This window comes from Gadus chalcogrammus, chromosome 10, assembly GCF_026213295.1.
Source record: "Gadus chalcogrammus isolate NIFS_2021 chromosome 10, NIFS_Gcha_1.0, whole genome shotgun sequence".
NCBI lineage: Eukaryota > Metazoa > Chordata > Actinopteri > Gadiformes > Gadidae > Gadus > Gadus chalcogrammus.
In genome coordinates, this window is record NC_079421.1 from 1,001,859 (window position 1) to 1,026,869 (window position 25,011).

Sequence of the window (25,011 nt, forward strand, 5' to 3'; positions counted from 1 at the left end):
TGTATATCATTGATAGATGACTCAATGTGTCATTATAGTAAGCTGCACTTTATCTTTGACCAGCACATTCAAACGTCAAGCTGTTACCATAGCTTGTTGATATCTGACACGAGCTGTATACAGAATGAAGATGGAATTCCCATACTCTCAAAGTGATATTATTACTGTATTGTACTAAAGCTCCCGACCTTTCATCTGTTCCCTTTTTTATTTTTTTATCTATTCTTTCGTCTCCACTGTGCTCCTTCTCTCTTCTCCTCTCCTCCCATCCCTCCTCTCTCCTTTCTCCCCTCCCTCTCTCCTCTTTCACCCCCTCTCTCTCATCCACCCTCTTCCTCTCTCCAGGCAGTTAACCAGGCGGCCATGATGTACTGGCTTCAGCAGCTACAGATGAGGAGGTGGCAGTACAGGGAGTTTCTGTCTGGGGGGGCGCCGTCCCAACCAGCCTCTTCAGACACCACCAACAACAACAACAACGTCAGCGCCGGCAGTCCGGGTAAGAGCAGCACAGGGAGTTTTAGGGTTTAACTGAAAGAGTCCCACTTGACCCAATAGAACAAGACATAGTCTTATCCCCAAATTAGACGTAGCAACCACCAAGCAAGGCCTAGCCGTACACCACCAAGATACCCCCAGCGACCAACAAACCATACCTTGCCACCACCAAGCTAAGCCTAGCGACATTAATCCAAACACGCGCAACATCTACCAACCACAAAGCCACCACTGGAAAAGTGGTAAAGAAATCACAAAATCCCTACATCTATAGCAAGCAACCAACAAACAACCCCAAGCGACCAACAAACAACCCCTAGCTACCAACAAAGAACCCCTAGCTACCGCCATGCAAGACAAGCAACGAGCACGCAAATTCCTAGCAACATGTTCCAATCTGTGTAACAATCGGTACCTAGCTGGGTGGCTCAAGTGAATACACTACAGAGCAATCATCCTCTTTCTCAAGGAGGGTCCATGTGATGTGTGTTGAACGTTAATTAACTACAAGATAGAATCCACAAACTGCGTGCGTTTCAAGGATTTAATCAGTTGATTTATTCCCCATTGAGATGTAAGTGCTGCATCTATGATAACCGAAAGATCAGAGATGTGGCGCCGCGCCGTTTGTTTGAACGTGAGCATAATCACTTCCTGTATGCTGCGTGACCAAGCGTGGATTTCAGGAAGTCGGTCAGGGAGGCAGAGGGGGAGTGTCTTGTGGTGTCGCCAGCGGAAGCTCTACCTTAGAGAGTGGGGAAATCCCAGTAGGAAATGGTTAGCAGCACAGAGCTTCGATGGTGATTACTCAATCTCTGAGTCACTCCCTGGTCGTGGTCGGGCCAGAAGTATAATTGGGAAATTCATCACGCAGTGTTGCTGTCATGATGCTTTGAGGCAAGAATCAAACAGCACCCACCAAGCTTTTAGAGAGTGAAAGACATTTCATATTTGTTTTCCCTACATTTCTCTGGAAAATATTTTATCTTAACCGGCTGGTTAGGTTTTAATTACAACTGATTACAATTTCTGATTACAACTCATTGCCACCTAGAAAGCCGTAACCTTTCTGTCTCTCTCTTGAAAGATTTTCCTTGATCCATTTTAGGGTTCCTGGTAACATAAGTGTGTGAGGCTTGTGTCTGTAATACACAAGGATAAACGAGAGAAGACTTGTCAGTCGGACCGTTGATAACAGTTGTTGAATTGGACACTACGTAGTGGTTAGGGTGTTTCAGGTTCCGGGTCCCAGGTTCGAAACCCCAATATCTATAACCTGAATGTCTACCAGTAGGCATCCCTTAGCAAGGTGCTCTTAGCCCTACCTACTAATTAATGGCTCACAAAATATTGACTTTACTGAACTTCACAGTCATAATATAGGTTATCAGGATCAAAAGGTTAACCAAAAATGAACGACTTGAGTAAAACATTTACAATTGTAAACAGGGGAACTGTGATGCAAGAGGTATACAATAGGTAGTTCATCCAGAATGAAACAGATTTATTTCACTGCTCTAGTAATCTATTTAATATTGCCACCAAATATTTCCTGGACTTTTTTAAGGGAGCAACTAGCCTAATTCAAACCCTCCCCCGTTGCTTTGTGAAAGTTTCAAAGTGTGAAAGTACTTTGGTGTGCTACAGGTTATTATGATACAGATGAAACCTCTTACCCCAAATTAGTTCATAAGAAACCCTAGGGGGATGGATGGGAATCTGAATTATACTTTATACCATATTTTTATCCAGATTCACCTCGTATACTATGCGAATCTCTGTGATGAAGAGCATCGTCTAGAGGTTCGTTCCACTCCTGGAAGGTTGTACCCCAATGTCTGTAATCGACCTGCAGGCATCTTTGCGCAAGATTCGACTCACCCGCTGCTCTTTAACGACACGAGGGTCAGCAAAAAGACTGATAAGAATGAATCTGAATACTGACCGTCAGTTCCTCAAATCAAGGCTTGTTTGGATTTGATATTGAAGCATGCTTTTTCCATGGCAAGATAGAAAACCAGGGTTTTCTTATCTTACCCCAGTGGGTGATGAGGGCGCAATGATGTACTTTCCCGTCATTAGATGTAAGTATGGGAGTGGGCCAGGAACAGGAAGGGCAGGAAGCTAAGCGGATTAACTTCTGCTTAGCAGGCCTCTTCCATGGAAACGCTGGCAATGACCAAAGATGATGTCCTTCTCTTGAGTTTAGCAATAACACCATCGGTGGTCTCTATTGCGGGTGCCACAGCACTCATCTAGTGTGGGACAATGTTTGTTTGTGTAATCATCAGAATATAAGTGCCAACTATGGTACCAAGAGGCAGGTGTAGCAAACAGAAACTCTACTTTATTTTACCTCAGCTGCAAGACGTTTTATTGATTGTGTCACGAGCTACTGTGTCGTTGTGCATACCACCTGATAACTAATTAACTGATAAGACTGATTTGTGAATCCTGTCTTGCTGTTCCTTGTGTTGAGTTTAAACTTCCAGTTTTATTTCTATAAACCAACCAACGATCAGATGAGAGGACTAAGTTACTCTGGCTGGTGTCTAGTTAACCTAGCTCCCCCTGAGCCAGATAAAGGTGCGTGGTACTTGACCTCCACACTGCATGTTCTGGGCAGCGGATCTTAAACAGATCAGCAGGCTCTGTGATTGCTGGTCCGAGAGAAGGCATTTGATTCGACCACAAACACTCAAACCAGCCGATAGCAAGAGGAGCAAAGGACGGAAAGCAGTTTGGAGCGGCACAGCTGCTGTTGTTTCCCTTAAAGGAGTGTGGGTGGACGACCAACCACCCCCCCCCCCCCCAAGCTATCCCCTCCTTTCTTCAACTGACGGATGTTTAGGCTTTAGTGGTTCTTGCAGGAAGTTGTACAAGGAGGACGCAGGAAGTATGCACTGGTGTAATATTAGACGGAGCCAAGCGGCAGGTGGCTCAACAAACAGAGCGCGAGCTGTGATGCACACGGCCGCTGTGCCTGTGAGCAACTAGACTAGATAACTTATCTGATGCCGGACTGCCGATCAAGAGTGAGGGTCTGAAACAGAGTTCTCTGTGGGAAGTCCAGGTTGTAGGGATCAAAAGGGAACAAGCAATTTTACCCTAGGACTGCTGAATTTCTTAAATTATAATCGTGGGTAAAAGAAATGGTTATCCGTGTCTTGTTGCAGTTGATCTGTTATGGATTTTTACTAGCAGGTTGCTCTGCATTGATTACACCTCTGAGCAGAGAAAACAGGGAGTGGTGTACTCTTACATCTACAGTATTAATGACAGCGCAGTTACTCTGGCTGAGAAGTATTTTCGTCACGTTGAGGCTTGTTTTATTTTCAGGACACAGACATTGGAAACCTGTTGTGGTATAGGGGCTGGTTGTACATAATGTCAGCTCATGTCTGAGCTCTGGGATTCTTTAAAACACGAAAAGAGTTGGTCTAGGTCCAGGATGTCAAGATGTTTCTAGAATATAAAGATCTAAATGGTCTTTAGGTGTAGACAGGTTTGGATAGTATGAAAGGTTAACAGTTCAAACTCTCCATATCCGTAGTCTACCTGTAGGCATCATTGCGCAAGATGCCTAACCCCTCATTTCTCCTTAAATGTATCCTTAAAGCCTCATACTAACATGTTTGAGGACTATTAGTCATTGTAGGAATGTTCCAAATTGGGAGTGTCCAACCAGATGTATGATAGATCAGTCAATCAGACCTGGTTGGATTCTCCCACTTGTGATATGACAAATGGATATATTTGTCAATGGCTTGTAATGACTAACCGGTCTCAGACCTGTAATAATTACACGTATCTAAAGCGTACTCTAAGTTGCTTTGGATAAAAGCGACCTCTGAATAAAACCGTGATGGCTCAATAGTTATATAGAGTTCCTGTTTCCTGTGTGACAGAGGACTTCCTGCCCATGGTGAAGAGCCCGCAGGGCCTGGTGGGAGAGGAGGCCGCCAACCAGCCCCCCCGACCCCGCACCGGGGGTCTGGCCAACATGTCCCTCAAACACCCGCTCATAGAGTTCCAGTGAGTACGCCGGCACTGCACCTAGAGAATGAGTGCACATCAGGTACATCATTGGCTCACACTCTGCATGAGGTCAGACACGACGGTAATGGTATTATTTCCAAACTGATGTCACAGGGGTGTGTGTGGGTGTGTGTGAGTCTTAGGGCTGAAGCTCATCACAACATCTAAAACAAACTCAGAACTATTCATCGCACACCATAAGATCTACCGGAATCAGACGTTATCCAGGGGCGTGCAATAAACATTTACCGATGGTACAATCTACAACTCACAAACCTAATGCAATGTGCAAACAACGTAACAAAGCCTGCAGCAGGGGATGCAGTAGGAGCCTGGGATTGAGCAAACAAACTGTGCTGCCAGTCCACAACCTGTTCTTCCACCTCGGATGCGTACGCCCAAATATTGAGTCCAATCCACTGCAGCTCTACTTCCTCTGTGGTGCCTGCCCTCTCAAATGTTGCCCTAATGCAAATCACAGGGTTGTAGGGTTGAATGTCATTCATTGCCATGGAAACTGCTGCATAACAAAACCGTGGTCAGTGGATGACGATAGAGTTTGATCAAAAATGTGTCTTTTTGATGCAGGATGGCTTGCTTACTCACCCCCCAGACGTCACATATTATTTTCGTTTTAGGGTTGGATGAAATACCCAAAATATCCGTCCCTTTCTCAATCGGTTCAATTGAGATCTCATTCAGTTGCGAGCAAACATGATTACACTGACTCAAGTCATTCATTTGAATGAAGGATGTGGTGTGTTCAAGACCGCAAATACTTGGCTGATTCGGATTGATAACATTTGGCTTCAAGTGTTAAAAAAGCAATGGTCTTGGGACTGAAATCTATATACATCAAGTCACTAGAGAATCTATATATGTCAAGCTAGAGAAAAGTCCACCTACCCTTGTCAAACCTATTTTACATTCAACAACAATGACACCTGGGGAGACTATAAATACATTGAAAGCATGCGCTCATCACAACTAATGTGACTGCTGGACTAACAAGCAATTAATGAGTTGAACATAGGTTCAGCCCTAGTTGACAGCATATATGTTTTTCCTCGTATTGGACCACATTGGTTCAACCTGAAGCTGTTTGCTTTGGCTTCAGGAAAACGTGGAATAGTTCAAAAACTTGAGGCAGTCCTTAAAGTCAACAAAAGTTGTATTGTTTGAATAGTTTGAACGTATGAGACATGTATTCTTTATAAAGTTTTCAAATATAACTGACTCTATTTAGTTTAGAAAGCCTCAACATCAAAAGGGACTTTTGGAAGGAGAGTTGGTACAGAATGGACTGTTATGTTTTTACCTTGAAGGGAAGTGAAGCCACCCTGGTCAGTGTTTCCCCTTAGATTCTTTGTAATTGGTTGTGCTGTGAGTCGGTAACCTAGCAACCCTTGGGGGGTCCGGAGGCATGCCCCCCCCCGGAAGAAAAATTAGAAAAATACCTCTTTCAATGGTTACTTCTGGTGAGATATTTTTTGGGAAAAATGTACAGAATGAGCTTCCGAATATGATTTAACAACCAACATAGTCACGGTATCTGCTGTTACAAGCCTTTCTAAGAACCATGCAACTTCTTCGGGGCTTAACAGTATAACATCACTATCCAGCGTACTTTCAGTTTTCCTCTCAGCAAGCTCAAGTCCATTCCCTATAATTGTTTGCCAATGGTTTGGTATCAGCCTTTGTATCTTGGTTTGGATGTTGCCAATTCACACACCAATCCTCCTCAATTTGTTCATCAATACTCTTTCTCTTTGGGTCATGCCAACACTGAAATTAATCTCTCTCTCTCTTTCTCTTTCTCTCTCTTTCTCTTTCCACACACAGGAACTCAGTCCACAACCTGCTAGCTAAACGCTCATCTCAGGAGTACAGCCAGAGTGTTTTCCATGTTGAATCGGCTCCACCATGGACACCGCCCAGCCAGGCAGCCGGCACGTCCCCCACTAGTAGGTCTATTACAGATGGTTGTTTTCATGGGTAACAACGATGTGTATATTCTATTATATATTAGAAAATAATCCAGGTTTTTTCGGTTTGTGTATGCTGCAGTTACGACTCAATGATAAACAAAGTAACATTCTTATTAAATCAAACATAATATAATTAGATTAGATCTGTCATCAATATAAATATTGATGTAGTTTACGTTTATTGCATATTTGAGTTAACCGATGTACAGACACACACAACCGGAACTTTGTTTCGGTTTCCAACAGCTCTCCAGACTCCGCCCATTTTCCCAACCCCGGGCACTCCCACTACTCCCAGCACTCCCAGCACTCCCAGCACTCCCAGCCCCCCCATCACCCCTTTGCTCCCATCGACGGGGCCGTCAGGGCAGCGCCCCCCAGAGGGCGACAGGAAGCCCCCGGCCGGGTTGAATACCCAGAATTCTCGGAGGAGCAAGAGCCGCGGCACCGTGTCCAACATCCGCAGGGAGACTTCCTCTGCAGACAGGATGTCCCGCCTCCAGCAGGACAAAGACATGCTGGGGGAGGAGGTGAAGTCTCAGAAGGTGAGGACGGTGACGTCATGGGGAAGTACACTGACTGGCTTTCTTGCAGAACATTTGCACAAACTGGGTAGAATGGAAAATGTGGTGGAACTGAGTCTGCTAGGAATGGGTTGGAAACAGATCTCTAATGATTTAGTAAAACCTGTGGAAGAGACAGTAAAGACTTCTCTTCTAGACCTCCACCTGTCTTCTAGCCATGAACACTTCCTCAACGCACCACTAAAATCTCCTCTCCCCTGACCACTCGCACGACCACTTCCCTCAACACTCGCACCTCCTCTTCTCTCCACCACTAACACCTCCTCTCCTCCACTAACACCTCCTCCACCTCTAACACCGCTGACACCTCCATCACTGACACCTCCACCTCCTCCACCCAGGAGCTGGTGTGGCTGCTCCACCACTAACACCTCCACCTCCTCCACCCAGGAGCTGGTGTGGCTGCTCCACAAGGCCCTGGAGGCCTCCCAGCTGGAGAAGCGGACGTGCACGGAGTTCCTGGCGGCCGAGGGCGAGCAGCAGCGTCTGGAGGTGCTGCGGCACCGCGAGCGGCAGGCCGCCGACCTGCGGCGCCGCCTGGACGACCTCACGGCCCAGACGGAGGGCCTGAGGCGCAGCCTGGCCGAGAAGGAGTCCCAGGTCAGGGGCTCTCATCTGGGTATCACCCCCCTGAAGCACGGATCAAGCTCTCAAAGCGCTTCACCGTCATTAATTGACTTTTTTTTTTTTTTTTATTAATTGACAGTTAAGCGCCTCTTTTGCAAGCGAGACCTGTTGATTAGCATACAGCTTGTGTGTTTGGGACCTAGAAGAGAGCCAGGCAGGTTGTCATGTGTGTGTACCAGGTGGGCAGAGGAACGAATGGAAGAACGTTTCCTCGTCTCAGGGCTCCTCACTGAACAGTGTTTTTTGGACACGTCATTAGTGAGCATTCTGCTAAGGGACCCCAATAGGTAGATTGTGGTCATTGGGATTCAAACCAAAACCCTTTGGGCTGGACCCACCCATCCTTGCCGCTTTACTCTCTTGACACCCCTGATTAACACCAACGGACTCAATAACAGAATCAATGCTATTCCACCAGCTGCATGTTTTGAACTAAAATCTTTTTTTGACGATATCCACACGCAGGTGGTCGATCTCCAGGAGAACGTCGACCTGTTGACGGAGAAGAACCAAGCCAAGCAGGAGGTAAACAACCGGCGTCCGTCTCCTCGTTTCCCACACACACACACTGTAGCATTACACTCACGTTGAGTTATTCAGCCGATGACCCCTTCATGCAACGTGGCTTACAAATGTGGTGGAAAACAATTAAAGATCCCATGGCATGCTACTTTATGAATGCTTTTATATAGCTGTTAGTGGGTCCCTAATACAGTACTTAAAAAATAAACACTCCGGGTGCTCCGGCGTGAGTCCTGGAGCTCTATATCTAAACTATATCATATTGTACGTTGATATCTACATCATTTAATATATATTATCACGGCCAAAAGCTGTGTGCGCCTCCAGACGACATTAGGCTGTTGTGGATACAGCGGAATATATGATGCATCGTTGCAGCAACATTTATAAGATGATCGCGATGAGTTCTGCCCGTTCTGCCTCCATGCTGTCTGTGGACAAACCAAAACAAACTACAGTGACAGCGGCCGCACTTATCCCGCCTCTTGCCAACCCTACGTCATATCCCGCCCCTTGCAAGCCCACCCCCCTAACCCACCCAGAGATCCTACTGATGTCTGAACAACACAGATCACCCATAATGTCAATACTCCTGATGTAAAAGTCCTGAATAAATGTTGAGGACATGTCGGAAAACAGCTAGTGAGAGAGACCGGAAATCTCAAGAGTGCATCCACACATTCCACACAGAGCATACATCTTTAAGTGCTTTCTGGCCACTCACACAGAAAACACATGACGATGTAGCCTTGTGAGACCCTTCATCCATCCAGTATGTACTCTTCTGCCTGTTGGAATCGGCTTTGTTTTCTTTCTCATGCTAGGTGATCCTGAAGATCTCCGACCAGTTGTCTACATGTATGGCCAACCCACAACGCAAGGTCTCAACCTCCATCGGTCTACAGGCGCAGACCTGCAGTCTGCTTCAGGAAGAAAACGAGAACCTGAAGGTGAGCCTTCCGTATTAGGACGTCTGAATCCATAAAAAGTGCCGATCTTAATTATATTCTTATTTCTAAGAATAATTTATGGAAATAACATAGCATTTTTCAGGACACTCCCAAGTGCATGACATATTCAATCTTGGTTTACTTAAAAATGTAAGTTAGATTAATCCTGTCGCTATAAAAATGAGCAGTTCTAGAAAAGTAAACAAAAAATATCAGGAGTTTGACCGCGATTTGAGAGGGTGTGAATGATTTAAAGAGCCAGAAACCCATTGGTTCAGCTTGAATTTGAATGAGATTTAAAGAATTGCATTTTTGGTTGAGCGTTCTAGGAAGGAGGTTGTGTCATCCCAATGGTTAGGAAACCACGCCAACTTCATTGTACTTTTTTAGTACCGTCATTGTGTATTGGCGTTATAATGAGCTTGGACGCAGTCTTTAAATACATCACTGCTCAGATCGAGATTCACCATCCACCCACACTGTCGTGGAAATATCAATCATAACTATAAATATACAATCACATACGAATTATATTAACCTTGTTTATATAATTATTACATTAGAAAGAACTGTATTCATTCTCCCTGTATCTTAAATCACATCCCTTCCTCCACTGGAGCCAGCCAGTCTGGTATTGAGACCAGGCCAATCAACAGACTTCTTTGTGGTGTAAACTGTTTACAGCCATGTCTTACAAACCTGCAGACATGTCCAATATCCACCCATTGTATTACAAATGTACTTGGCCTAAGGTCACTCCCACTCCCTACCCACAATGAAAACGTTTGGCTATAAGAATCTTGTTCACCTATTGTCTCGTCGAATGTGTTCTTGGTAACCTTTGCAGCCAGTACTTTTCCCATGATCATGCCTTAAGATTAAATCAAATATTTCGCTGTCCGACGTGTCCGTGAGAGAACTTTCTCTTCATCACACACCATGGAGTTATATTATAAGTGTCCAGAATGCTCATCTTCCTCTTGGACGCCACAGTCAACCGCTGCTCATCGTCATGACATCAAAGTACCTCGGAAATGACACTCTCGAAAGAGAAAAAAGGGTTTTGGGTACACTGACTCTTTAACCATGAAATGGGATGTTTGTTTTGTGTCCCACGGCATCCCAAATTGGATTAAATGTTAACCCCATCCAAGTTCTCTAAACACCCCTACAATCTAAAGAGCCCTTAATCTATCTTTTGACCTCTTTGCTGTGTTATCCCTGCTTGACCCAGGATGACATCGCCGCCTACAAGACTCAGAACAAGTTCCTGAACTCTGAGATCTACCAGCTGACCAAGCTGTGGAGGAAGAGCTCGGAGCAGGAGAAGAGCCTGATGGTCAAGGTGAGGCGGGCCCAGGTCCAGGTTCAAATCCTCCTCTCCCCAAACTCTGTTCAGCTCTGTGCAGGGGTGTCCAGAGGTTCCTTCCCTGTGGCTTTGGACCCCCACTTGGGGTCACCTGAAATGCAGTTTGGGTCACAGGAGGTTGTCGACTATAACCCATTGATCATGGGGAATTTCAGGATAGAAAAGATAGATCATTTAAAGTTGAAAGATCTTGTAAAGGCCCAGAGAACCAAGTTCCATCTGACCTAATTTGTCGGGAAACAGATTCAAACTGGGGTCGCAAGAATATGCAGACCTTAGGGGGATCAAGGGATCAGAGCAGGACTGGGGAACACCGAGTACACTGCTTCAGAGCGTGATGAAACCCAACCGGGTGCCTCTGCTCCCTCCCCTCCCTGCCCGGCCGCAGTGTGCCTACCTGGAGGCCAGCGGCTGCCAGAAGGAGAGCCGCTACTTGGGGGTCCTGCAGCGCCTGCAGGAGAACCAGGGCCTGGACGCGGCCCAGAAGGGCGTGGTGCGCGGGCTGGTGGAGGACGCTCTGCAGGGAGACCCGGCCGGCAGCCTCCAAAAGGCAGCGCTGGGGTAACGTGGCAACCGTCGAAACAAAGCACGGGCTTTGTACATTGTTTTTGTACTGATGCAGGTTTATTAATAGAGCAGAAATTCCACTGGTTTCAAATCCATAAAGTAATAAGAATCTGAAAAACGCAATTGGTCGCTGTGAACTGAAACTGCGCTTATTACAACCCCATTTTTCTTACATGTATCATCTATTAAAATGAATGGTGATGTTTATGATATAAAGTTATAGGCTACCATTGATAGAAAAGAGTACCGTAGTACACACGAGTAGTATATTATAGCATAAACGGAATTAAAATTGATGGTCAATCAACAGTGTTGATTGTACCAAGCCCATAAAAAAAAATAGCTAGCGTGAATCTTGTCAACTATGTATCATGTATCTTGTTCATGAGCCCATATGTATGTGGTATTTGCAGTGGCCCTCCGTTAGACCACGACGACTATGGTTTCAAGATTCTTCCGGACTACGAGGTGGAAGACATAAAGCTGCTAGCTAAGATCCAAGCGCTGGAGATACGCTCCCACAACCTGCTGTATCAGGTCAGCCCTCCGCCCTTACCCTTCTGCTCCGATTACAAAGTCTAGAACAAAGTTATGGAATGATTGTAGCTTACTACAACATTATTGGGTCGATATTCTCATCAAGCCAGTAGGTGTAGTTAATGTGTAGTTAAGGTAATCGCTGCCCCCTGCTGGTGTATTTGTGCGACTACAGGACGCTGGGGACAGACCACTGCTTGGTCGCTGGTCCCAGTTTCTCGCCAGTCGCTCTGACGGCGACTTCGGCCAGTCGCCGGAGCTGAAGAACCTGCTGAGGGCGGGGGTCCCCCGGGAGTTCCGCCAGAGGGTCTGGCGCTGGATCGTACGCGCCAGAACTCTCACCCTACGCGAGCAACACCCACACCGCTACCAACAGGTAACGTCGCTAACAATGATGAGAATAATATAGAATCAAATATGATTTAATGTAAATATATTATATAATCGAAGATAATATTACATTAACATTTCATATAATATATTTGATTGTAAAAGTATGGAATTTAATTTGATGTAAAGCAGTCTATTTCTTTATGTGGCACTATTTCCTTAAACTATGCAGCATTCACGAGACTTTATTGTTAAACCTGAGAGTGAAGTTAAACCCAGATAACTACGGCGTCGTGGTCCAGTTGAGTGTGTAGAGTACCCAGTCCCTCTCCTCTGCTCCGGGCTCTAGCTGTGTGAGAAGAGCCTGACGTCGCCCCACCCAGCGTCCAGACAGATCCTCCTGGACCTCCACCGGACCCTCACCACCAATAAGCACTTCTCCGCCCCCTCTAGCCCCGCCCTCCAGAAACTCCAACGCATCTTATTGGCCTTCTCTTGGCAGAACCCTACGATTGGCTACTGCCAGGGACTCAACAGGTGAGGGGAAAGATAAACATGAATACCGCCTTATACCGGACACAGAGCGTCGTCGATGTCGTCTTCTTCTACAGTCTATAGCTAGACTACTTTTGTTTCTTGTTTTTTTCTGCTTGGAAAAAACAGTTAGTGTCAAAATTACTTTTGAATGCAATATACTCAGTGTTGACAAAAAATTGTTCATGTAATTTAAAATAAAAAAGCATCTGAAATTAAATAATCCCATACACGTTTCGCAAACAAAAATGATGCGGAAATGGCGTGACCCGGACAGATTTATAGCAGTGGCCACCATAGAAGATGAAAGGCTTCATTCGTGATCATTTTGGCGATCAAGAGACGCATTCAGAACTAGAAAATATTACCAGTGTTCAAAATAGTCTAATCTAATCAACCTAAAGACTTCTGTACACAGTGTGTGTTGCGTTTATTTTTTTTTTTACTTTTTGGTCCGATTTATTTCTAGTTCCGTCAGACGGTGACTCCACATTAATACAAGCCAAGGCTGTTAACCCCCCATGTCCCCCGTGTGGTTCAGTCTGTTAACCCCCCATGTCCCCCGTGTGGTTCAGTCTGTTAACCCCCCATGTCCCCCCATGTCCCCCGTGTGGTTCAGTCTGTTAACCCCCCATGTCCCCCCGTGTCCCCCGTGTGGTTCAGGCTGTTAACCCCCCATGTCCCCCCGTGTCCCCGTGTGGTTCAGTCTGTTAACCCCCCATGTCCCCCCGTGTCCCCCAGTCTGTTAACCCCCCCATGTCCCCCCGTGTCCCCCGTGTGGTTCAGTCTGTTAACCCCCCATGTCCCCCCCGTGTCCCCTGTGTGGTTCAGTCTGTTAACCCCCCATGTCCCCCCATGTCCCCCGTGTGCTTCAGTCTGTTAACCCCCCATGTCCCCCCCGTGTCCCCTGTGTAGTACAGTCTGTTAACCCCCCATGTCCCCCCGTGCCCCCCGTGTGGTTCAGTCTGTTAACCCCCCATGTCCCCCCGTGCCCCCCGTGTGGTTCAGTCTGTTAACCCCCCATGTCCCCCGTGTGGTTCAGTCTGTTAACCCCCCATGTCCCCCCAGTGTCCCCCGTGTGGTTCAGTCTGTTAACCCCCCATGTCCCCCGTGTGGTTCAGGCTGGCAGCCGTCAGCCTGCTGGTGCTGCAGGACGAGGAGGACGCCTTCTGGTGTCTGGTGGCGGTGGTGGAGGTCATCATGCCCCTGGACTACTACACCAAGAACCTGGTGGCCTCGCAGGTCAGCACCACCAAACACACCACCATAACACCACCATAACACCACCCACACACCACCATAACACCACCATAACACCACCCACACACCACCATAACACCACCAACACACCACCAACACACCACCATAACACCACCATAACACCACCCACACACCACCATAACACCACCCACACACCACCATAACACCACCCACACACCACCATAACACCACCCACACACCACCATAACACCACCCACACACCACCCCCGGAGTCTGAGAGGATGCACTATACTGCCTGTCTTACTCCCAAGCCGCCCTGCTAACACTAAAGAAAGGGTTAGGGCTAGGGAACATTCCCTTTAACTTAAGGCTGCCCGTCATTCCTATGGGTTTTAACTTAACTTAAGGACACTAACGATATTCTATTAAGAAAACACTAAGTGCCACGACTATATTTCCCAAATGCCTTTGTGTATATCTTAGTATTGAATCCTTAGTGAAGCTGATTATCCGTCAACGCAGTACTTTTTAATTTTATTACTTTTTCTTCTGATCAAGTCATCTTTGTTGTTCTAAGATTGTATTTTAGATTTTAATATTTTATTTTACACTTCACCTTTTATAGGGCTGGGTCCTGCCAGGTACCTCACAATTAAATTAAATTATTCAGGCCTTGATTCGATTCGATATTGATCCAATTGCTTCGATATCGATTCAATAATACGTGCAGATGACAAAAATACCTAAATATTATTTAGAATTAACCATTGAAAAATGAATTAATCATTTCATTGTGCTTTAACTAGCAAAAAGGGAATACACCATTGTATAGTATTGTTCCTGAGCTAAACTTGCAGCATAAAAGTAATAATCATAACATGGACAAATGTCAAAGGGCATGTACATTTAGGCATACGCGCTTTTATTTTTTAATGGAAATAATCGAAAAAAAAAAAAATCTGAATCGAAATTGAATCGGGAACAAATAAATTGCAGTGCATTGATGAATCGGTATTTTTACCCAGCCCGACCTTTTACACCATTTCCCTGCCCTTGCCGGGTTGTCTCCCTCGTTCAGCCCTTCGTACCGCGGTCTTTCAGCGTGATAGCATCCTCTGAACGCGGTTTGATGTGATTGATTGAAGGCGGACCAGCGGGTGCTGAAGGACTTCATGGCAGAGAAGCTGCCCCGGCTGGCGGCCCACCTCGAGGAGCACGCCGTGGACGTGTCCCTCGTCACCTTCAACTGGTTCCTGGTGTGCTTCGTGGAGAGCCTCCCCAGCGACCTGCTGCTGAGGGTCTGGGACGCCTTCCTCTACGAGGGCACCAAGGTCAGCCTCCACGCTCTAACCCCGTCCTGGGAATGAGGCTCATTAAGGTCGCTTCCTGAATACAGCATGAGATCTGGGAAACGTTCTTAATTATTGAATTATTCATATTTATGATTATTGTTTACTATTTTATGTTTTTTAAATCAGTTTGTTCTTCATTTTGGCTCCATTTTGCTGTCTTACTTCGTACTGCAACACCTGACTTTCCACCCGGTGATAATAATAAATGTCTCATCTTTAGTCACAGACACTTTTATATAAAGTGCAATATTGTGTAGCTTTGATAACATAGCAGATCCTGCAACCTGTAGGTGTTGAGACACTTTCTTCTGTGGAACCTGAAATTCCACCCTCATTTTTTTTGTATTTTTCACAGGTGCTATTTCGCTATGCGTTGGCGCTCTTCAAATACAAAGAGGAGGACATTCTAAAGATCCACGACAACGTTGAGATCTACCAATACCTTCGCTTCTTCACCAAGACCGTGACTGACGGGAGGTACGTGGTTGCATCATCGATATCCATTAAAACCTGCTAATATAAGCTAGCATGTGTCGCCTTGGTTTGGCGCGAGTGGCCTTGCCCCTGGGAACTATGGCAAAATGGACCGCAGAATAGGGCCTCTGGAAAACTGTTGTCTTACCCTGCGGTATCAGTGTGGGGGTTTGTTACGGAAAAGATATCAGAAAGGCACTGCCTAACTATCATTCTCTCAGTTCTATTTCCTCCTGCGAGTTTGTAGCAGTCGGCTCGACTGTGCCTCTATTTTTAACATGGACCAGAGGCAGACATCCCCATATATAATTCACAGCTGCAATACGTGTTGAGCCTGAGGGAGTCCACTGTTCTAAACTGATGAGGGCAGCTACTCAGCACAAACGCAAGCCACTGTATTGCCCGTACGGGTGGCCATGGAGGTTGACACAGGATATGTAGCTAACTAGTAGGAAAATAAAAAATGTAATGTTTGTTCTCTATACACTTGCCGTAGGTGACGCTGTCACCACTGCCGTCATTATTTGAACTACCAACTGTCTCAAGAATAAATCAAACATAAAAAACAAAAGTCATGTGTCACAGTAGAAGACCGCTATGGCTGCTTTCCTCTACTTGTTTTCTTGGTAGCTAGCTTGCTTTCGATTTTTGACCACTAAAATGTTCTCACCCTCAATAAGGCCCTAAGGATCATTAAAATTGTCTCTCACGATGTCACACGTGACCTCACAAATCATGTCCCTTTCTCCGGTGGGTTTTCCCCCCCTCTAACAGGAAGCTCACGAGCATCGCCTTCACCATGATGAACCCGTTCCCGGGCAGAATACTACGCAACCGACGTGCAGTGCACCTGGAGCGCCTGCAGGGGGAGATGCGGGAGCTGGAGGAGCAGCAGAAAGAGTTCATCTCGGAGTGTCCTGTGCAAAAGGACAAGGACCTGGACACCTTGCTGAGCGAGGATGAGGAGGAGCCTTGACGGCGTTAGAACCGGCAGACCAAGGTAGAAATAAACTTTATTGCAGAATTGCGCAACAAACGCAGACTGTTTGGTGAGCTTACGGAAAAGAACTCAACCCTAGGTATGCCGTTTGAGATATAGTCAACAGAAAAACAAAGTTATCTGAATGGATCCACATCGAGAGGTTATGGTTTGGACTTTGAGAATAGTTGTTTTTAACATTGTCCACACCGAGGCTGAAAGCTCATGTGCTCACAGCCTAAGAGTGATCATGTTGTAAACAAGATGTTGGCAGTCTACCTGAGGGCATCCATCAACAGGATTCCCTAACAAACACCTGCTGCTTATGGACGGTCTTCCATTCACGGTTGAATCTCTTATCTAATTCGAGACTCACTCTTTTACACTTTTAATATCCGAGGCTGATAATGACAGGATTTAACTTGTTTTAGAACCTTTCAAGCTCTTTATTTAATGAATTTTTCCAGGCATGAACTTAGTCACTTTTGAAATTCTTAACCAAGGGGAGGGAAGACTGTGGTCCGCTCTTTGTGGTGAAATCTTTTCATGAAATATGAATATTGATTGTGTCTGAAAACAAGGATGTGATTGTTTTCAAGCTGGTCCTTGGCATAGCACCATTTATGACTGCCAGCTGTTGGCAGTTGGTCGTTTAAATTTAGGAGCATTAGTAGAGAAAAATGAAAGCTGTAAATTTGCCTCCTATTTTTTCTGCTGGAATTTGTTGAATAGCCACTTCATCTTTTACTTTAAATGCTAATAATATACCATGTACCAAATGGTTTATGTCGAGAGAGAATATCAATGATGTACAATTAAGTGTATAAACTTGTCAAAAAAAAGCCCTGGATATTTGTATGTACCGTAGGCTACAGCCTATGTTCCTTCTTACATAATTTGAATTTTCTATTTGTAATTGTTTATAAATGTTTGTTCTGTGTATAGAATTTTGTATGTATTTTTCTACTTGTTTTGTTCGGTTAACCTGCATTGTACATTAGGTGTTGTAACACCTGCAGATAACATGTATTTCAAAAAGTTAAAGACACGGGTTCAAATATTGTGTTTTATTACCTTTTTTAAAAAACAAATATACATAAAAAAAAGGATAAATATAAAAATCTCAAAAGAAAAGTTTAATGTTACAACTTTTTTTTACTGCAGAGAAAGTACTACAAGCCAGAACCACACCTCACAATTTAACTGACGTCTCGTTCTATATGTTAGCTTGTTAACCTTTCCCTCTGGACCAGTCTGTGTGTGCGGACACACACACACACACACACACACACACACACACACACACACACACACACACACACACACACACACACACACACACACACACACACACACACACACACACACACACACACACACACACACACACACACACACAGCCTCCCCCCCGAGAGGAAGAATTTCAAGACTCAGATCTCAATTTTGTTGCTAATTAAAGCTGCTGTTCTCTAAGTTAAGTCGGTTTAATTATTTTTTTTGTCCTAATGGCGCTATATTAACACTCTACAAAGATGGCTGATTCAGCAAAGAGCAGGATAAATTTCAGCATGCAAGCTGTCCATAGTCACGTCACATGACTTTGACAAGATACTTAGTTTACAAGCTCCACCCCTTTACCAAGAGCACTTTGGCCCCTCCCCAATAAGTGTGATAACAAATGAAGAAGACCCTCAATGCAAGCTGGAAGAATGGGTGTGATACATTGGCGGAGCTACATGTGTACCCCGGCCACTAACAACCTAGTGCCTGTTTGTGATAGATATCAGACACCTGTCTTAGTGGCAAACCAAGTGGGACAATTATTGAATATGTGTCCCGAGTTGTGACAACAGAAATCGTAATGAGGGAGGGGGGGGGGGAGGGGTGCTCAGGAGAGGAGGGGCTACCAAGTGAAGCTCCGCCCCCAACAATACATTTTGGCCCCACTTCCAGCTTCCGTCCTCAGGGGATGCTTAAACAAATAACGTCTTAGGGCTGAAGCCAATCAGAGAGCTGCCTTTTACACACCAGGAGCCAAGAATCCCAAAATACTAACGACAACTGCGCAGTTCCTACCCTGAACAACCAGTTCACACAACCAGTCCCTTCTGGTGGTCCTTCCACTTGGTGTTTGTTTGGCAGAGAGACCTGAAGCTTGCTTGACGGTCTGTGGGCACAAGGGCAACAGAGAAAAGCCCAAAACCTTTTCCCCAACATTTTTTTTGAAGTTTCCTAATTGTGATAAGAAACTATCCTGGAAACCCATACTGATGGTATACGTCAATGCTTATTCTGTGGGTGAATTTATGTAAAAATTTGTTTCTGAATAATGAGAGGTTTATCTGGTCCAGTGATTCTCTATAATAGACTGCAGGTGAGGCACACGACGAAATGTTTAACAAAATAAAGCTGAGAAAGCTGTTCTGTAAGACTTCACATAAGATTAACTGATTTCAGTAAAGGCGTAGATTACATTCTCGTCTTCTGAAAGGTACGAGAGGCCGCACTATCCAGAGACTATCTTTACGTAACAGAAGTTTCTATTTACTACTTGACTGACTCTGCTAAACAGTAGCAATTAGAAACACAAATAGGCCTACTTATTTCAGTGTTGAAATTAAATACCGTCAAAGTAGTGCAATTTGTAACATGCTTTGAGCATCGAGTCTTGCGGTAACATTAAGGTTTTTTTTTTTTATTGTTTCCATCTAACATGCTCTTATTTCATATCTAAGTCTTAGTGTAAAATGTAATGTATTCCAGAAGATAATTACACAGACTATACGAGGAATTTTATTCAAAAGCCATTTTGGCAAAATAAATGTATTTATATATGTACGTCTAATATCATATTGTCACTGAAAACCATTATTTTGCAGGGTTATTTCCCTGCAATCCATATTTTAAAATGTATCAATTTTTAGAAAGATTTTTCCATACTGGCACATAACTCCCATTTTATTTTACTCATGTTTATGAGGGAAGAGGGTTTTTTCTTAGAAAATAAAGAAATATTGAAACAGTCAGGGCCATCTGTATCCATTAATTAATCCCCAGTGATTTACAATTTCATCCAACACGGTACACCGGGTCTAGCCGGTCTGCTATAATACACAAACCACATTAATCCAAAGCCCCATCTAGAACGTCACACGTTTTCAAATAATCATTAAGAACATTACACCCTGTGTTCATTTGAATCATGATCATCACACTGTATCCATCCTTTACAAAATGACTTATTCACAAACCCTTTCCAGAAAAAGGTAGCATTTTGTTTAGCTGGGTCAAATAAGGGGACAATCGCCTGTTTATTTTAAAATCTGCACCACCAACATCACAAGTGGGAGTGTGCAACTATGTATGACTGATAGCTCAGCCTTCCAGTTGGTACAGTCCGCAAAGTCGACAACATCAATGTTGTGGTAAAACAGGGGCCTTTGTAAAACTCTGCTCCCCTCCTACCAACAGTTCACCCCTGACCCCATTACAGCCACAGAGGGACATGTGGCCCCATAAAACAATAGGACATTATAGTCTAAAGGCCTTTTTCTTTTTTTTCTTTATCTTGAACTAAATCTTAAGGTTGTCAGAGCAACATTAAAAACCTCCAACCAAAGAGTTAGGCAGAATCAAAATAATGCTGACACCCGGATGCTTCTTGCTGAATGATCAAGGTATTGCGATCAAATATTAAGACGGCACCTGCTGTGATGGTCACCTTGCTGTGAATCCCGGCAGAGGTTGAGATGAAGAGGAGATTCATGGCTCCAACATCTTGTCTCGTTGAATCGCCCATCTCTTATCAACTTCACAGCTGTTCCAGGACATAAAGTCCCGGATTGTATGAGGTTGAAATTAAAAAAAAAAAAAAAAAAATCAAGGAAGACATGTTTGAGGAGCGTTTCACGTTGCAATGGGACCTGCTCTTTTATTGCAGGCTGTCAAGATCCAGCGGCCATGTCCACCTCTACAGGTTGGACTGAGCTAGGGAGCACGGGCAGGTGGTGGTGGGGGGAGGGGCTACCGGAGATCTAGAACCTCAACCATTTGGGGGACAAGCTGTTTGGCACCAGTTCAACCCTCTATCAATCAATTCATTTCAACAATGATTCAACCAAATAACGTAGTCTAGAATAAACATCAGAGTAGATGTGTGCCACTATCCGTCCTTGAAAATTTAGGTCCACTATGGAGTAGAATGACGTCAGTCACGTCATGGTATTGCATGTCGCCATGGTCACTGAAATGAGTTGCAAAGTCTGTCATTCAAAGATAAGAGGAGTGAGAGTGAAAATGTAACCGTAACCAGAACCGGACAGAAAAATATTTGTTCAAGTAGAGATCCATAGACATGATCCACTCGATGACACGCTAAAACTCCAGCCCCACTCACCCTTCTGGAACTTTACGTTTACGTCAATAGAAAACGAAATCACGAATTCTGTTGAAACCACTACAAATCTGCCATACCTGCAGCTGACCACTAGAGGGGGCTGAAGGAGGAAGTTGGTCTTATTTCGATCAGGGCAGCCCAACAATTCAAGAAAAGTTTAAAAGAGGCGGGAGAAAGAAACATCTCAAAAGTCCGTACAGTCAGTTTGTGTTTTTACATACAGTACAGAGAAGTATTACGCTGCAAAAACGCCCCGAACATCCTCAATCATTCTGGTATAAACACTCGACACACAACAGGAGAGAGAGGGAGTCATTTCTATCGCTGCATGGTGTGTGATGCAGAGTCTGGGTTACTTAGTAAAGCCTACGTACTTACTGATGTATTTCAGCGGTTGATTAGAAAACACAAGACTAAGATGTGCTCTCACGATTAGGTTGTGAAAATAAAAAAAAAACCGACATCTCCGACCAAATGTTCTAGTTATTCGCTATGCAGAAGAAAACAATAAACAAAGGTGACTCAAGACATATTAGTACAGTGTTCCAACTAGATGGCAATCGTTTTTAGTCTTATATAAAAAAGGACATCACTACGAAAAATGCATCAGCCTTTTTTAAAATATGCAGCGCTTCAATATAAAGTGCTTCATTACATTGTTATTATATTTTTTTTACAGTTTCTTATTAAAATATTGTATTCCCTGGAGTGAAACCATAGTAAACATGTTACACATTGGTAAAAATAAACATTTTGGAATGTCTTTTTTTGTAAGTCCCATTCTGTGATTTTGGTCAAGCTGAACTTGTTCCTGGAGCCTGAGAAAGGAAAGTGGGATTCCAGTTTCATTACGGATTCAACACTTATCACCACACTTCACATCAAACGGTACTCAACAGCTGTCTGGTTAGGCGTGAGTGGAGGCGAGCGGCGAGGACAATGTCGCAGGTGGAATGACGACGGGCACGGGATGAAACATGGAGCGCGACGGCATGATCGCAGGATAAATGAAAAAGGAAGATAAGGATGAAGGTGTGTAGGGTGTTTGACTCCTCTGGTTGGCCCCAAAGGTGTTTAAGTCTACCTGTTGGCAAGACGCCATGAACCCGGATCCTTAATGAGTCAAATCAGAATTCTGATTCTTCAAATCAGAGTTGTTTGGGATGAAAGCACCTGCCAAATCAATAGAACAGAATAGAATGGGAACTCTTAATGGAACCAGGCTTGAGATCCACCTCATGCCAGTTCTAAGACTCTTAACCGTTATCCATAAGCAGATCACTAGTTCACTTACCAGTATGACGGTGTGAAGTACTGATCTACACACCAACAACCACACACACGTACCTCACATCCTGGTACTCTCTTCGCCTCTTCCTCTCCAAAACAAGCACCATGACAAGGGAAGGCACAATAAGAGCATCCACAAAGTAGCACAGTGTGTTGGCGCAAACACATGCAAGATAAAGACACACAATATCAAAATGAAATTAAAAAAAACTTTAGTCCAAGACAGACAAAGGTTAGCAGCAACGACGATGATGATGATGATGTTGATGATGTTGATGATGTTGATGAGTTAGCACGTTAGCATGCACGCAGGCGTTAGTCAGGTCATCCCTTAGCATGCTTTGTGGGGATGTGTGAGTGCCGCGGCCAGCTAGCCGCTGCTAGCACACGGAGGCTAAGGCTGGTTTGGCGGAGGCTGGTTTGGCGGAGGCTGGTTTGGCAGGGCTGGTCTCGGCGGTCGAGGAGGAGACAGGGGAGTGAGGCTCTTGGAGCAGGGTCACGAAGAGGAAGAGGGTGGAGGTGGGGATGTAGACACAAAGGAAGAGCATCATGTCCTGGCTCAGACACAGGATCCACGGGCTGTCCTCCGTCAGCACCCAGTCCAGCAGGACGCCCATCAGGAGGTAGTACACGTGGAACTCCTGCAGCTGCTCCCACTCCCCCCCGCCTCCGTCCAGACCCTCGCCCACCTCCTCCTCCTCCTCCTCCTCCTCCTCCTCCTCCGGCTCTTCCTTGACCTTGACCTTAGCCCCGCCCCTGCCGCTGTCACTCACCATGGGCTTCATCTCAGCTCCTTCCGACACCACCGCCTCCTTCACCCGGCTCCGCCCGCGCTCCACCACCCGCTCCAACCTCCTGCTGCTCTCCACAAACTCCTGCAGGGGGGGGGGAGAGGAGGATGAAGAGGAGCAGGAGGGAGGAGGAGGAGGAGGAGGAGGAGGAGGAGGAGGAGGAGGAGGAGGAGGAGGAGGAGGAGGAGGTGGGGAGGAGGAGGAGGAGGAGGAGGAGGAGGAGGGGGTGGTGAGGAGGAGGAGGAGGAGGAGGAGGAGGAGGGGGAGGGGGAGGGAGAGGAGGATGAAGAGGAGCAGGAGGGAGGAGGAGGAGGAGGAGGAGGAGGGAGGAGGAGGAGGAGGGGAGGAGGAGGAGGAGGAGGAGGAGGAGATGAGGAGGAGGAGGAGGAGGAGGAGGGGGAGGAGGAGGTGGTGAGGAGGAGGAGGAGGAGGAGAGGAGGAGGAGATGAGGAGGAGGAGGAGGAGGAGGAGGAGGAGGAGGAGGAGGAGGAGGCGGAGGAGGAGGTGAGGAGGAGGAGGAGGAGGAGGAGGAGGAGGAGGAGGAGGTGAGGAGGAGGAGGAGGAGGAAGGGGGCATGTCCGTTCAAAAGAAGAGAAGACAAAAAGTCAGAACACCCATTGAGAGGAAGGTGGCGGGTTGGTCAGTTGGATGCAACCAGGAGCGCAGATCAACGAACGTCCTTGTTATCCGACATCACACAACAGTTCATTTCCAGACAATTAAGGGTTAGTTTCCATTCTGCTTTTCCATCCAGGGACTTTCCCCAGGATCTACAAACCATCAGAGGAACTTTAGTTCCTGTGAAATCAGGGACTAAAATTAGGTTCTTTATTTCACCCCCCAAACAGTCCTTGCACGGGGGCGGGGGGGGGTGGTACTTTTGAAAAGAACAGCAACTACTCTGTTGCTGTCTGTGTGTGAAAGAATTTTTCACACAGTTTTGGATACCGACAACACGGTTGTATTAAAGAATCCGCACCCACTAATCATAATCCCCCACATCCGCGTACTGCTCTTCGCTAGACTACTTTGGTCTTGTATTAAACATCGAACTGCATAATAAGTTAATTCTCCAAAAAATATAATATTTTGATGAGAGCATGGAGCATACGCTCGTGTCCAGTGGCTTGAGGAATGAATCCATCAGACCTTTTCACTGCCTCCAATTTGCCCCTGCCTTGAGACCGAGGTGCAAACACAGAAAACAACAGGCTGGAGGAAACGTTTAGTTCCTTGAAAAGTAGTTCTTGGATGCAAAGAGTCCGGGTACTTTGGGTGTAAGTGTGGCTGAATTGACAGAAAGCTTTTAAAAATCTTTCGGCATTTTTTTACGTTTAGTGGTCGTCTCCTAACATAGGCTTGTGATCCCTCGCACACGCACAATCAATCCCATAGTAACTACTGAGATGTTGATTCTTATAAATATGCTGAAGACCACCAAAACTGAAACTGTGATAAAGTACTTGGAGACCACTGAGACTGTAACTGTGACAAAGGACTTTTAAACCAGTCAGACTAACTGTGATAAAGGACCTGAAGCCCACTCAGTCTAACTCTGATAGAGGACCTGGAGACCACTCAGTCTAACTGTTATAGAGGACCTGGAGACCACTCAGTCTAACTCTGATAGAGGACCTGGAGCCCACTCAGTCTAACTCTGATAGAGGACCTGGAGACCACTCAGTCTAACTCTGATAGAGGACCTGGAGCCCACTCAGACTAACTGTGATAGAGGACCTGGAGCCCACTCAGTCTAACTCTGATAGAGGACCTGGAGCCCACTCAGACTAACTCTGATAGAGGACCTGGAGACCACTCAGACTAACTCTGATAGAGGACCTGGAGACCACTCAGTCTAACTCTGATAGAGGACCTGGAGCCCACTCAGTCTAACTCTGATAGAGGACCTGGAGCCCACTCAGTCTAACTCTGATAGAGGACCTGGAGCCCACTCAGTCTAACTCTGA

The 25,011-nt window shown here is 45.5% G+C and overlaps 2 protein-coding genes across 3 annotated transcripts in view; one reads left to right on the plus strand and one right to left on the minus strand.

The window, feature by feature from the left end:
- Positions 1-205: 205 nt before the first annotated feature.
- Positions 206-17,514, plus strand: tbc1d2 (TBC1 domain family, member 2). The gene is made up of 16 exons (XM_056600278.1): positions 206-496; positions 4,404-4,530; positions 6,376-6,497; positions 6,768-7,066; positions 7,496-7,705; positions 8,198-8,257; positions 9,079-9,204; positions 10,439-10,549; positions 10,962-11,134; positions 11,554-11,677; positions 11,853-12,053; positions 12,357-12,544; positions 13,663-13,783; positions 14,908-15,093; positions 15,470-15,591; positions 16,363-17,514. The coding sequence occupies exons 1-16, from the start codon at positions 364-366 to the stop codon at positions 16,562-16,564; spliced, it is 2,505 nt and encodes an 834-aa protein (XP_056456253.1). The 5' UTR covers positions 206-363; the 3' UTR covers positions 16,565-17,514.
- Positions 14,584-25,011, minus strand: part of slc44a1b (solute carrier family 44 member 1b) — a 35,069-nt gene continuing 24,641 nt past the window's right edge. Inside the window, exons 15-17 of one of the 2 annotated variants that reach the window (XM_056600280.1) lie at positions 22,997-23,128; positions 20,273-22,909; positions 14,584-15,166 (exon numbers count right to left, since the gene is read on the minus strand). In XM_056600280.1, coding sequence (XP_056456255.1) covers positions 22,634-22,909; positions 22,997-23,128 — 408 coding nt within the window. In that variant the 3' untranslated portion in view covers positions 14,584-15,166; positions 20,273-22,633. Of the gene's footprint in view, positions 15,167-18,406; positions 22,910-22,996; positions 23,129-25,011 lie in introns of those variants that run through there. The other variant, XM_056600279.1, reaches the window with a different exon arrangement.